At 51.1% G+C, this 14412-nt stretch overlaps 2 protein-coding genes across 2 annotated transcripts; both read right to left on the reverse strand.

The window, feature by feature from the left end:
* Positions 1 to 5: 5 nt before the first annotated feature.
* Positions 6 to 9224, reverse strand: FTJAE_2378 (uncharacterized protein; the record flags this gene model as incomplete). The annotated part of the gene is made up of 10 exons (XM_037348566.1): positions 6 to 89; positions 203 to 271; positions 337 to 980; positions 1038 to 1497; positions 1559 to 1695; positions 1746 to 1778; positions 1883 to 2189; positions 2368 to 2432; positions 2923 to 8971; positions 9039 to 9224. 10 exons carry the CDS (start codon positions 9222 to 9224, stop codon positions 6 to 8), a joined length of 8034 nt encoding a protein of 2677 aa, XP_037210630.1.
* Positions 9225 to 10392: 1168 nt separating this feature from the next.
* FTJAE_2379 (uncharacterized protein) lies at positions 10393 to 13509 on the reverse strand (the record flags this gene model as incomplete). The annotated part of the gene is made up of 1 exon (XM_037348567.1): positions 10393 to 13509. The coding sequence occupies one exon, from the start codon at positions 13507 to 13509 to the stop codon at positions 10393 to 10395; it is 3117 nt and encodes a 1038-aa protein (XP_037210631.1).
* Between the last annotated feature and the right edge of the window lie 903 nt (positions 13510 to 14412).

A 14412-nucleotide genomic window follows, 5' to 3' on the forward strand; every position in this document is an offset into this window, starting at 1 on the left:
TGTACTCAGGGAGGGGTACCTCGGGGAACTGCTTGCCTCATCATGACTGTGTTAGTGTCAGGTGTGCCCAGGACAAGATTGTTTGCGGTCTGGGAATTATTATATTGCCAATCCACGCAACCTCCATAGCTAAACGCTGATCTATGGAGCCACTAACATCATCAGTCTTGAGTGCGAGTACCTGGAGACGAAAACTGCTTACCTCTGCGACCCTCTTCTTCTTTGCGATGGCGGCGTTGGGATAAAAGTCAGGGAATGCGCCCGACATGGCCTGCAAGTGTCAGAATACTGGCTACTGTATATGGAAGAAGCCTCGGGACAATGCTAGGTACTTACCACGTTGGCAGAATACCCATTTGTAGCCACGCATCTGTCTTGCGGCGGGTTTCTCTTTTTGATCGGGTTATTTAGAAGAGTAGTGTTGATGAGAGTCGTTGTTGGCATTGTGTGTGGGCGACACAGGTCCAGGTGCTCGTCGTTAAGACTTTTGGCTTTTGGCTCCCGAGGGTGACCGTATCCTTTCTGCCAGAAAGGCCGTTTATGAGTGTCGAGACAGAGGAACAGGCGTACTGGTAAGTTCACAACGATCTGGTAAAGGCCTCCTGGATGACCCTCAAGACACCTCCATCCGTCTTCAAACCAGCCTGCCGTACAATCGGTGGCATTATGATCAAGCTCAACCCCGAAGAAAACATTATTGACGCTCAGAGGAGGTTTGAACTTGAGGCGCGGTGCTTCAACGGCACGTTTGATCCCTTCAAACACTTTTTCTTTCGCAGCGAGGCGATGAACGGGGTCTTGATATGCCAACTCGACATCTCCGACATTTCCCCAGAACCATTGGAACCATTGCGGGTCCAAAATGATCTGGAACCCGTTCCGGAACACATCGTCCCAATCATTAGGAATCACAGCATCCCAGTAGCGTCCAAAGAAATCTTTTGCTCCTAGCTTATCGCCCTGTGAATTGCGCAATAGTTCTGTCAAGTAAGTTAGTCTGACGTTACAACCAGGTTGCAGATGAATATGAGACTTACCTGCCCAGACTTTAAACACAGCAATATGATCTCGCTCGTCGTTGGCAGGAAAGACGTCGTTGAAAAGGCGGTTCCGGAGCCTTTTCTCACTTTCTTCACATTCTTTGCCGTCAACAGTCCAGCAGCGAAACCTGAGTGTCCATTTACCATCTAGCGTTGCTCTTGTCAACTCTTCCTTTGCTCTCAACTTTTGTAACTTGTTCAATTTGCTCAAGCTCAACGGTGACGCGGCGCGAACAGCTGCGTCCCACGAGTTATGCCTTTTACAATCCTCAATATACTCGGCTTCGGTACCATTCATACGCTTGTGAATTTCCTCCAGTCGAATGAAGCAGTCACCAACCGCCGGCTCTTTGGGTTTGTTCTCTGCCAGGTACACAAAACGGTGCCGGTCATCGTATCCTGTGTCCGCATTGTACCTGCCCTTATACAAAAGCAGCTTGTATGGCGCGAAGGGGTCCTAGATGCTATTAGCCAAGTAACACCAATATATGTGAAGTTCACGGTCACGGAATCTTTACTTGAGCCACAGGGGTACCCTCAATTTCCATGATCCTGTCGGTTCCACGAAACCTTTGATAACCGAGGACCTCCCTAGCCTTGAGCGGCCAAGGAGCACATGGTAAGAACTCATAGACTTCCCCAGTAGGCATGAAGCCTGCGAATTTGTTAGCCCGTCTGTTTGGTCATGAGGGCGATGCTTCGTACAGTCGTATTTGAGAGTCTCGCCAACTTTTAAGGCTGCATAATTGAAGTTATAGTCCATCGGTGTATTTTCTAAAGGACAACCTGTTCATGGAACCATCAGCCCGAGTATTACCATCGTTTTGGATCATTGGACTTACACCCGTTGGACTTCCAGGTACTCTTATCCACAATCTCTCTGATGCGCGGTATCTCTTTCCAATAAGAGCCGCCCTCAGTTTCATACCGCGGTTTCTTTTGTAGTCGCTTCTTTCCCCCGTTTAAATGGCTCAGAACCTCATCTTCGACCCTGGACTTCCCCATCTTCGAGTCGACCGGGTCGGAGAGGTACTCAAAAGACTTTCTGCGCCCAGTACAACCACTGTTCACGATAATGAAGAAGAGACTGCTATGCAGTTCGGATAATGATCTCTCTTGACTTCCGGTATCCAGTTGCGCAGTGATGACCTTGGAGGTTTCGGATATTCAAGAAGTTAAAGTCGTGACACTTGACAGGATAACAACAGAGTTCTATGGTCGAACTCCAGTAGGCAAGACCATTTCTGACTAGGGGAATGAAAACTTACAGGGTATACGTCCAAAAATCAATAGTTTGTAAAGCTGCAGCTCAAGGGTCGCCACACACCTGGGGTGTAGAGAGAGGAGGGTCTGACCAGGGTGCAGGGAACCGGGCTTGCTGAAACAGACGCACTATCTCATCATAGACTATGCAGGTCTAGACCGGAGAGTATTGATCACAAGTCTAGAGATAGCGACTCCGGCCTTCCGGCACCAAATCGCTCTGTCTGGACCACCCGGCGGGTTTGCTCCGACTCGGGCAGCCCAAGGCTGGTTTCCCAGCTGTCTGCTCTCGTTTCCGCGCTTTCAAGGGAACTCAGGGCCCCTTTCACTAATGGCTGCCCTTTCTATGCCACGGCCTTGCCACTCAATTTTGTAGGGCAGGAGGGTAGCTCAGCAGTGCAGTTGACACTGGCTGTAAGCTGGAATTCATGAGGACACCTGTTAGATGATTCGAATATTAAGCAGATATTGATCCGAATGCATAAAAGCAAAACTAGCTGGCTTAAGTACAAAAGACATATACAAATTCTTAAACAATACTAGAATGAAAGTGTTCAATGTAGAGACCATATCCAGTAAAACACCAAACATCTTTAGTTGCAGAACACTGTTGGAGGACCGATGTAAAAGCGCTGCGGGTCGTTCAAGATGACATCGGGCACATTAGCACCAATACCACTGTACGCCTTTTGCACCTTGAGACTCTCCGCGTCTGTACCACTGTGGGCCAGCCTGATGAAGCTATCCAAGATACCTTGACGGTATGGTTTGGTCGGAAGAGGTCCAGGAGCAGCAGCCTGTTTTGCCTCTCCAGCCTCTGTCAGTAGGATTGTGTCCATAGGAGGCTTCTCCCTCTTTCCCTCAGGTTCTAAGCCCATAGCTCCCTTGACACGAGACCACTTGACGCTGTCTCTAGCATTGGCATGATCGAGATAGCGAACGGACTTTTTGACCTTTTCAGGTCTCCATGGTGGAGCGTCGTGGTCCAGTGGCATGGACTTGAACACAGGAATGGACTGCTGAGGAGCAGCGGGTGGTGGTGGCACCAGAGTCGCACCAACGAGATGAGAGACTGTTGGAGGCATTCTATCAGGCCTCATATAGTCTGCTGTGTTCTCAGAGTAAGGACCCCAATAGTTGGCTGGTAACTGATCCTCAACCTTGGCTACCTCACGGAAGGGAACGATCTTATCTTCCTTGACGTTCCGGACTTTGACGCCCAGTGTCGATTTGATCTTGGAAGATTCGCTTGTATCCTTCTTCATCCGCATAGGTCTGCTGATAATGGAGTTGCCCGTGTACTGCGAAGCACCACGACCCTCGATTCCAATGGAGTTAGCTGGCACCGCACTTCGAACAGAAAAGATGAAGTTGTCGCTTCGGACGTGCCAACGCTCCTTAGCAGAAGCCACCTTGTTACCCGAAGCTTTGTTGACCGTGTCGCTCTTCTTCTTGTCATCTCCAAGGAGACCAGACACAGCTGTGAATGTATGAGGGTTGACAATGGAATTGTCTGCTTTCCGTGTATCACCTGCTTCCTGTAGCACAAGCTCCATAAGCTCACGTAGACTGATGGCCCTCTTGCCCTCAGAGGATCCAGAACCGAAGCTGACGGTGAAGCTGACCACAGACAGATCAAAGTGCACGCTGCCGTGAATTGGTGGTCCTTCAAGATGGAGAGAAGCTCCCACGTTGACAGAGATCTTCTTTCTGAAACGCCAGACTCTAATCTCATAATAGACACCTGCAGATACTGCCATGTCGGCTACATAGTGTAGAGGCTTAAGGTTGACAAGGAAGTCGGCATGGGCGTCAAAGTGTGCACCTAGTGGACCAGCAGAGAAGACTGCTTGAAGCATTCCTCCCGCCATAACGGCTCCTGGTGTAATAGCTGCGTATGCATTGCCGGTAACCCTGAGGTTTGAGCTAAGCGTCCACGAGATGCCTAATCGCTGTGGGCGAGGGTAATGCGCTGGGACTTGGTACATGGGGTGATAGCCACCGAAACTGACCACCCAATCACCTGAATGTGGGTTATTCTTGCCGAACCAACTTCGAATTGCGAAGCCACCTGAGGGCCTACAGTCCTTGTTGAGAATAAAAGAAGTGGGATTGATGAGACCGTCAACTGAGAGCTCGCCATTGACAAGATCAAGTTTGCCAACCACAGAGAGATCGATGAGGACGAGAGCCTTATCGGGGCTCGCACGTCGAGGAAGGGTAGCTGTTGCACGAGCAATCAAACCAATGTCAGTCTGATTGGGTCCAAGAGCTACTGTTGCAACAGCACGCATATCGATAGCCTCACAGGCTCGGATGACAAGACCAAGTGCTAGCCAGATGGAGCCCATGCTAGGGGTCACAAAAGCATCAGGACCTGTCAGCGACTTGACAGCCTGGTTCATGTTGAAGCCTCCCGCCTGGTCAAAGCCTTGAATGAGTGGGAATGAAGACAGCTGTTCCACGGTGGGTAGTCGGAGACGTGAGTTGTAGCCAAAGCCAGCCATGAGACCACGAACCTCAGCCCAGCCCATCGTGAAAATTAGTCCCTCCATCATCGCATAAATGAAGAAGGAATCATATTCTGGCGTACCAGCTGCTGCGTTGGCTGGGACCTGCTCATACGAGCCAAGTGCTGCAATGGAAAAGGTACTCAAAGAGATAGCAACACCTCCAAAGTACGCTTTGGTGCCAGGCTTGTGGTGCAGAGCTCCTGCGATTTGGATTGGCATACGAGCGAATGACATGTCGAATCCTTCGACCTCGACATCAATCGGAACATGCAGAATGTCGTGCAAGCCATGGATCTGCTTGGAGTCGAGTCTGACGACGAGAGTGAGACCCTGAATACCAGCACTGATGGGTCCGATAAGAACACTGGCATCAAGATGAATGCGCAGGACTCCGCCTTCGTAGGACAACGAGATACCGGAGAGAGTGAGAGGTCCCTTCTTCTTCGCAAGAGGGGCTGTTGTAGCCGGAGCGCCTCCACTGGGAACAACTGCTTCTGTGGACGGTTTCTTCTCTTGGACGGGAGCAGGGGTTGCCTTTGAGCCGGGAGTAGCTGCACCTGCTGGAGTCTTCTTCTTGTCTTGCTTATCCTGACCGAATACATGGTCAAGGAAGACGCCATGGCTACCAACAAGACGGAAGTGGAAACCTTCGGATAACTCTTTGTCCTCGGGCCTCATCTTGAATGGCTGCTCCTGGAACATCTTTGCACTTCCGTTAAGGGTACTGATATCCTCTGGTGTGAACATGGTGCTGACCCAGAGGAACTCGAGCGCATCAAATGGTATATCCAGGTTTCCAAGGATGGGGAGCTTGGAGATTGATGGCAGAGGACCCAGAGACACGCGTATCAGTCTCTTGATGGGCGAAGGCTTGTCAGTCTTTCCTGTGATCGGGACCAACTGGGCAAATTGGACGTGGAGCATGCCAAACTTGAGCTCTGCACCGAAAACGAGATGCGACTTTGCACCATTCAGACGAGTGACAATAACGTCGAACTTGTCATCGGGCTTCGATGTCTTGAAAGTTGTTCCCGTTACAAAGTCTGGAAGTATATCTCGGACCTCCTGGCCCAGAAGCTTCTGCACAGCGTCGCCGAGTGTAAACTCTTTGGACGCCTGACCAGCAGCTGTGGTTTCCTTATGCAACTCGGCACTGAGCTTCCAGGTATTGACGTCTGTACGCTCGAATTTTGTCGCCAGTAGAACACTGGAGATCCTGAGGTCCGCCTCAAAGTTTACCCGAGCTGGTTGTCCCTTGCTGGCCGTAATATCAAGCGCAATGCGCTGTAGGTCAATGCTCTCCAGGATAGACATCGCATAGGTTTTCTCTTCGCCGGCAGCGAATAAAGAGTGAAGAGCTGTCATGGGAACATTTGATGCATGCGCGGAGAATGAAACTTGGCTCTCCTGTGACGAATACGTTATCATGGCCTCCAGCGATGGCGGAGGATCACCTTCCTTGAAAGGCACAAGAGAGATGGATCCATCAAGCATGATATTGAACTCCTTTGAAGCATAGACGTAGTTGACTGAGAAGCCTAGCATGGTATGGGCGATCTGTAGAGACGGTATCTTTGAAGGATCTGAGACCACCGAAGTGTCTGTTGGCCTTCCGATCAAAGCTTCAAGACGACCACTGACACTCAGACTTTGGTTTGAGACGTAGAGATCTGCTTCGGTAATCTCGGTGGGAATACCAAACGGCAGGTTCTGTACGAAGCTACTGTCGAGGTGACGTAGCGACATGAATGGCTCCGACGGATCAAGGTAGGAGAACTGATCCCACCGCTCGTAGTCAAGATAGTACTGCAATGGCGGGTCACCCTTCCCTAGTACATTGCCGATGCCGCTAAATTCACATTCGCCCGAGAACTCTCCAGTGCCTCTAGTCCAGATGAAGTCCAGAGTGAAGACTGAATGCTTATCCTTGGGAACAAGCACTTGCATAGAAGCTTCAAGCTCCAGGCGCATGCCGGCAAGACTGACACCGCCCTTCCCGTCGTTCAGGAGAGTAACAGTCACCTTTCTCCAGTATATATGAGAAGTGCTCGTATTCTGAGCCTTGGAACCATGACCAGTATTGAGAAGAACTTTCTCCAAGTCGTCAATAGCAGTGCCGACTTCGCTGCAGCTCTTCCTGATCCAAGCCTTGAGAGCTTCCCATTGAAGAGCTTTAGAGTAGCAGACGAAGAACACATTGATGTGATCTTCTCCTATGGTCACATACATACCCATAGCACGCTTCTCGCCATTTATATCTGGCTCTGCGGCGATGGTGAGCTCGCCGATAGTGGAAGCGTCTCCCCAAGGACCAGAGGATGGTGACACAGTCCTCTTGGCAATAACAGAGAGCGGGGGAATGTGGTCGTTCCAACCAGCGAGGTATTTGTTCAGTAAACCTGCTAATTTCCCGTCCAGGTTGAGAGAGGCCTCAAGTCGGAAACAACATTTGGATCCTGAACCTGGAATATACCACATCGCGTTGCGAGCTGGCGTACCAGCCAAAGCACCAAATTTGATGGCGGTTTCTTTAAGCAATATCTTGAGCCAAGGCTTGGGGTTGATGTGAGCGACTGCACAAAGGTCGGCAAGATTTTCGAATCCACCGTTGGCAGAGCTTGTCTCCAACCCAAGGAGGAGGTGGCCGGGGTAGCGATCAATGCCAGTAAGCGTGGTAATCTTGGCATCTTTTGAAGCTTGGAAGAAGCCAGTCTCAAACTCATCGTTGAGCACTTTAGCATCAGTAGAGAACACCAGCGGAGCGCTTTTTGTGTCTTTGGAGACCTTGACTTTGAGCCCGGTCATCTCAAGAGATTTACCATCCGAGCCAAGCTTCAAGTTGACATCAGCCCTTTGAAGGTAAGATGCATTGTCATCAAGTTTCCAAGCTGCGCCAAAGTCTCGTCTCAGAGGATCACTCAACGAGAGGGGAAAGTCGCTTATGTTGGTCTTGATAGCTTCCAAGGAAGTCTCAAAGACTATGGGTCCTGACGAAGTCAGAAACGCTTGAGTGCCGGTGTCTGGTGTTGAGAAGACGATGTGGTCAGACGGGACGGTACCAGCGCTGATGCCTGGCGTTGCACTGCGGATCTGAGTTGATTGACCAGTCGCTGCGAGCATGTATTGGTCTTTGAGGGGAATGAGCTGTTGCGGTGGGGGAGGCAAGCCTGGCGCGCTTGTTGCCGGGTTCGTAATGGGTACAACAGCAGAGCCGCTTGGAGCTGAGGCTGGTGGTAGAACCTTAGGCTCACTCGACGCTGGAGGAGCCACAACTGGGTTTGTGATGGGTGTCACGGCTGGCCCAGCAGGAGCTGAGGTTGGTGGCAGGGCCTTTGGCTGACCTGATACGGGAGCAGTCACAGGTAGAGTTGGGGCATCTCCAGGATGCTGAACAGCTGGGACGCCTGGGACTGAGGCTGGTGGTGGGATGTTTTGCCCACTCGACGCCGGAGGAGCCCCAGGCAAAGTTGCAACATCTCCAGCGTGGGAAGGTTGCTGAGGGCCCGGTCCTGATTGAACAGGAACACCAGGCTTGGGGGTAGGAACGGCTGGTCCAGCAATGGTTCCTGGAGCCGCAGGGCCAACAGGAGGGTTTGCCGATCTTGGGTCTCCTGCTGTGACTGGAGGCAATCCTCCGCTTGGTGCCTGCACGCTTCCTCCCGCCGGAGCAGTGGTGGGCAAGCTGGTAGATGGACCACCAGAACCAACGCCTCCAGGCTTGTCACCTCCAGTCTGCCCAGGAAGTGCAGGTCTATCGCCAGCAGGTGGCGATAATGATCCGCCGGCTGTCTGTGTACCAGAAGACGCATAGCGGGAGCCTCCAGATGGAGCTCGAGGTCGCTTGTCACCATCGCCAACCCTTCCTATCACCGGCCGACCATGGCCGAGTGATCGTCTACCCGGTTTGGCACGACGCGGAACATCATCACGCGGTTCATCATCTTCCAGCCACTTCTTGACTTGACGATGTCTGTGGCGCTGACGATGATTATGTCCAGAATGATCATCAAAATCGGCATCTAACGAGGCATGGTCCTGTTTACACTTGACTGTAGAGCGTGTCCAGTCCCTTTCACCAAAGAAACGACCAGGAGTGCTCACGACTCTGATACCACCAGAAGCTTCTCCGCTTGTATTCTCATCAGAGTCTGAGCTCTTTGAAGTTATAGACTAGCGATGCTCAATTAATTTATGCTTGTGACCTTGGGGCGAGTTAACTTACACGAGCTTTGAGAGTTACTAGCCTGCCAGGCTTGTGAAGCAAGCTGCCTCGTCCAACTAACGTCGAGGCAATAAGCTCATCGGCGCTGAATACAAATGTCTTGTCTACCAGAGTTTCTTGCTGATCTGGTAGCGACGGCGGCCATTTGTCACTGGCCGATCGTCTTCCATGGACGTGATGGGTCATTGTGTCTCTGCCAAAGCTGTGATGCTCGGGATGAGCAATCGTCTGCTATGGAGAAATAATTAGATTAGAAAAAGACCAGATCGGTATCACAGTCTGCTTCTCGGGGAGTTGCATGAGATGAACGGCCAGATGCTCAATCGCACAAAGGCCGAGCAGAGTCCATGCCAATCAAAGCTGGACAACCCCGGACTGCAAGCTATTTCGGATACAGTCTCCAGCCATGGCCTAGAACACTAACTTCGCCCCTTCTCTATCCCTGCTCGTGCAAGTCACTTGAACAGCATCAAGGATCCAATTGCTCAGACGCAAGAGAGCCAAAAACCCCCCAATGGGCATATGCAGCTTTCTTCCAGCCATCACATATTACTTGAGACATGCAGCAACTAGCTCTGATTGTAAGACCGGAGTCTCCGCTCTCCAATAAGTCAATGCGTGAATCGATAGTCTACGGGAGCGGGCGCTTGCGTATAGCATCGACTGTTGGTTCACGCGTAGAGTCGAGGCGTTCTCGCGATGTGGGCATCGGTACGGCCCTTGAGGAAGCTACATGATAGGTGGCGTAAACGAGCATTGAGGCTAGTAAACTCTTCTTTCGTCTTAGATAAAACGAAACTATCGAAAAGAGCGAATTCCATGTGGAGGGGAAGGCCATTTTGGGATGGCGAGACGAAAGCTGAGCTTTAGCTGCATGCAGGGTCTCGAACCTTTTCTCCGGGGTGTGCAGGACAAGCTTTTGGGAGTTTGACGTCGAGACCCATTGACTTTACAGGGGTGTTTACTGCTCTAAGCTGTTTGTGTAAGTGCCCTGTGAGAATTTTGGGGCGAATTGGATTAGAGCTGCGGCTGACCTTGGCTGGGTCAACTACCCTAAGGCTCCCTCCTGTGAATAGATGAGTGCTTCTAGACAGCCGCTCAGGTCAGCAGAGTGGCTAGAGTCTATGAGCAGATATCAATTGAGCTATCTGAAAAAAAGTTGTATTGTACTCTGCTAATTAGACGATTTGTGGAAGTGACGTGGAGATACGGTGCTCTGACATGGTAGGCTGAGCTCTAAACACAACAAGTTCAAAGTACTGTCATCATACAATTGGTAATGTTAATGCACTTCGATTGTGATAAGTTCAGTAATATTTGAGATAAATAATGAATATATACAAAATCGTCCTGATTATTCCTTACGCAGCGTCCATTTATCCATAACCTCAATTGTCTTCACCACCGAAACTTCCTTACCCTCAGCATTCTTACCCTTCTCCCACCTCCCATAGACCTCCTTAGTCTTGATCTCAACGTCATTACCCACAACACCATTAACCGTAGCCCTCATCAGCATGAAACTCGCATCCAACCCCTCCGCAAACGTAGCGCCCCCTCCAGCCGTCCCACGAGGCTTCAGGTGAACCACCATCTCAGCAGCCTTCTCTTTCGTAGCAGCTCTATGTGTCGTAGCCGCAATCCACTGCTGTCTCGGTCCGATGGCGCGCACAGAAGGCAGCGGTGCTAGATGGTCGAGAAGATGGGATGGATCTTCGCCAATGGGGATGGTGACTTCTATGGCAAATACCTCTGTGCCTGCTGGGAGATTCTCGGGCTTGGTGCTGGCTTTGATGGAGAAGACGAGGTTTTGAGGCGTGTTGGACTGCGGTGGTATGCTGCGGCCCGGCGAGTCTTGAGAAAATGCCAGCTTTGTGAACCACGACTTGATGGCTTCTGTATTCCCAGGAAGATGCTTGATTGCCAATTCGCGATCATCTTCTTCGGGCTCCGGCTGCTCAGGGAAGATGACTCGGGGCTTGCTCTCTTTGTCAGCGGTCACCTTGAAGTCGAGTGTAACGCTGTGATCGCGCTCCAGCAACTGCGTCGCGATGTATACCACTTTCGAGTCTGGCGCTGGCCTGTCCCAGACACGGTCTTTGTTCTGATCAATAAAGTGGTCCATCATATTGACCACGAGATGAGGCGCCAGAACACCAGTGTCGTGGTTCCAGATTGGCTTGATGGGGAAACCAGAAGGACTGATGACACCAGTCCTACTCCAAGTGATCTTCTTTTCCACTTCAGCCTTTGGCCAAGCGTCTCTGAATTTATCCGTCATCGTCAAGAATGGCTTCAACTCGCAGGTGAACTCCATCGAGTCTTTGTAGACGTCTCCCAAACTGTATCGCTGTTGATGTGGTGGTAGTTTAAGCTTGACGGTATAGTCTACCAATTTCTGTTCTTGGCCTCTTGCAACGAGGCAGAGAATCATGTCCTCGTTGCGCGTTCGATATGCGCAGCTTAGTGGAGTGTCTTCTTTCGACCCTGGACGTTTGGTAGTGATGGTCATCTCGAGGTCGGGGAATGATTCCACGATGCCACTTCGGACGATGAAGCCTGAGCCACCGATTTGCACACGATCAGCTGGTGCATCCTTAAGATACAGGTTGAAGGCATAGCGAATAAGATCGCGGACAGGATCACTCCCTCCTCCCATAGTGTTGGCTAGACTCATTGCGCCGTCAACAAGGGCATCGATCCAAGTATCATCCACGAGAAAGCAGTTGATGCTCTCTTTCGCAAGAACAGCTGGGTCTGGGAAAAGGTACGTCGCTGGGACTAGTCTCAAAGACATGAGATTGTCAATGAGCCAATTGAACACGAGTCCCAACTGAGGAATTGAAGAGACGACGGGTGTAGCCTGGCAAAGTTCCCGTGTTTTCTCCTCAATATAGGGCTTTGCTGCACTTTCAAGATGTCTGCGCAATTTCTCAAACGTCATCACGCCAGGCGCTGCGGCCATGGATGTCGCAGCAGGAGTAGGGACTTGCCATCTCAAATCCCCGTCTCTCGGCAGACCCTTCATCTTTGCGGCCACAGAGCCGCTGAACAGCCCATCGAGTTTCGATAAAGCACTATCCACAACGGCGTCCGCCTTGTGCATGAGCTTTGACTGCTCATTCTCATCCTCGTTCTCTGAGATCTTGGACTTGGTCACAGCCTTCATGCACAGCTTTCGGCGGAGGTAGGCAATGGCCGTTGAGAACTTGGCATCGCGACCTGCCAGTGTTCGACCTAGCTCCCAGGCCGTGTTGTACGATATATCGAGAATTCTCGCTGATGTGTCGATGATCTGTAGATCGGTTCCGTGGACACTTGGCTTGATGCGCGCTTTGCGCGATAAACCAGGGATGAGCGGTCCTCGAAACAGCGCCATGGACGATTCACCAGCGATGTCCCGATGGCGCACAATGGTGTATCCCTCCGAGACCCTTCGGCGAACCCATGCAGTCGATGGGTCATCTGGCTTATTGGGATCTGTGAGAGGAAGTTTGATCGCCAGAGGTCTTATGTTCTTCTGATCTGCGAGATGCTTAAATATCTCAAGATCTTGAGAGGCATTGTTCTTTTCCCAGGTAAAAGTCCAGGAAAACAGAGAGACAAGTGCGATTGTTGCTGAAGCCTGGCTCGCAGCCTTCCAATCGATACGGCCATCTAAGGTCTCAATCGAGATGATGTGGGCGTACACTTGGACAGGCTGGTCGCCTAAAGTATAGGGCCTCGCCCGATGACCGATGAGCGTGCTGAGTTTGTTCGTTACATGACCGCTCTCGTCTTTGACACCACTGTCCGTGATGTACGTGAGTAGTTTATAGCGGTCCAGGTCTACCCCAGCTTGTTCCCCCGTCTTGCCCGTTGAGTCTTGACGCTCAAAATACATCTTGAACGCACTGCTCTTGACAAACAGGAAATCTGCAGTAGCTGGTGATCCATCACTCTTGACCGGGACATCAGCGTCAGAATAGTCATTCTTATGACACCACTTTGAGCGATTACTGTTGAAAAGGCTCAAAGGAAGTGTGAATGATCGAGTACCAGAGGGTTTAGCAGCGCTGGTCACTTCTGGAGGCACACACAGATCCTCGTCTGTAAAAAGAAGCAGCGCAACCCATGGAGTCGGCGCAGTGCCCGGCTTGTGTGTTTGTGAGCGCTCCCAAGGTGTCGCGCCTTTGAGAACGACATGAGGAAGTGTAGTTGCGCTCACGGTGCGCAGATTTGGCGGATAGAATGAGTGAACGAGCTCTGGTGGTATTGCATATGGTTGACACGCCTTGACTGTGACGGGTTGCGTTGACACTAATTTCTCAGTGTCGTTGCCAGATTTGACTTCTTGAGTTGTGATGATTTCGTATTCGCCCGGAGGCATGGGCGGGATCTCATAGGCATAGAGACGAGCCTTTGCGTCGGCATTGTCGTAGGCAGTTGAACTGCTGGACGATGCTGTCGCGATTTGTTTAGGATTGGACATGCTGCCGCTTCAACTGAGGATATGGCGACAATGCGAGAGGCAGTAAAGTGTAAAATGAAGGCCTGCTCAGCTCCAAAATTGATTGAGATGCCTCTGATGGGGAATGAGTATGAAGGCTTCACGACACAGAACCCTCAGAGCTTACACGAAGTAGACCACCTGTCAATGGCAATCAACTTCGCCATGGTGCCAATTTCACAATAGAACGTGTAATTCTTCAAAGACGATTTGTGTCTAGACTCAAGCCCATGTTCACTGCATCTATCCCCTGCCAAGTGGAATATACCTGCGATCCCTAGAACATGAGACCTGCATCAAGACTATCGAAATAGTAAATCACGCGCTTGGGAACTTGCCCGTTTAGAACTTCCGCGGATACGGCGTTTCCGTTTCGGTTGAGCAAGAGGCAAATCGATGCACACGCCCTGAACTAGCCCTTGGAACTAGGCGTTTCTTAGCGAGCGTCCCAGCTCCCGGGCCGCTAGTGGCCGTTCAGCCAGCCGCTATAAGGGGAAATGTCGAGACGCTAACCAAGCATTGGGTGGTGTGTTGCCGTTCGTCCCGTAGGCCTCTGGGGGAAACGTTCCGCTGGAGGGGGGAAGTATACCGTGTGTGTCGCACTGTTTGATGACTTGGGGACTGGACCCTGAAAGAGTGGCTAGCAACTGGGCCTCGGCCTGTGTGTCTCAGTCGCGTATCGCAAGCTGGAAGAATCCCAGCTAGCATTGGACCTTACGAGTGTCGATTCCGTGCTATTAGATACTAACGATGGCTAGAACTGGCAGGGTATCTTGTGCTGCGCATCTAATTGCCAGTGTGGTATGTAGAAGCTCGAGGTTGATTACTCGCCATTGACCATAACGACCATCTTCACTATCGCCAACATACGACCAAACCACTATC

The sequence above is a fragment of the Fusarium tjaetaba genome (assembly GCF_013396195.1).
Source record: "Fusarium tjaetaba strain NRRL 66243 chromosome Unknown NRRL66243_c0000041, whole genome shotgun sequence".
NCBI lineage: Eukaryota > Fungi > Ascomycota > Sordariomycetes > Hypocreales > Nectriaceae > Fusarium > Fusarium tjaetaba.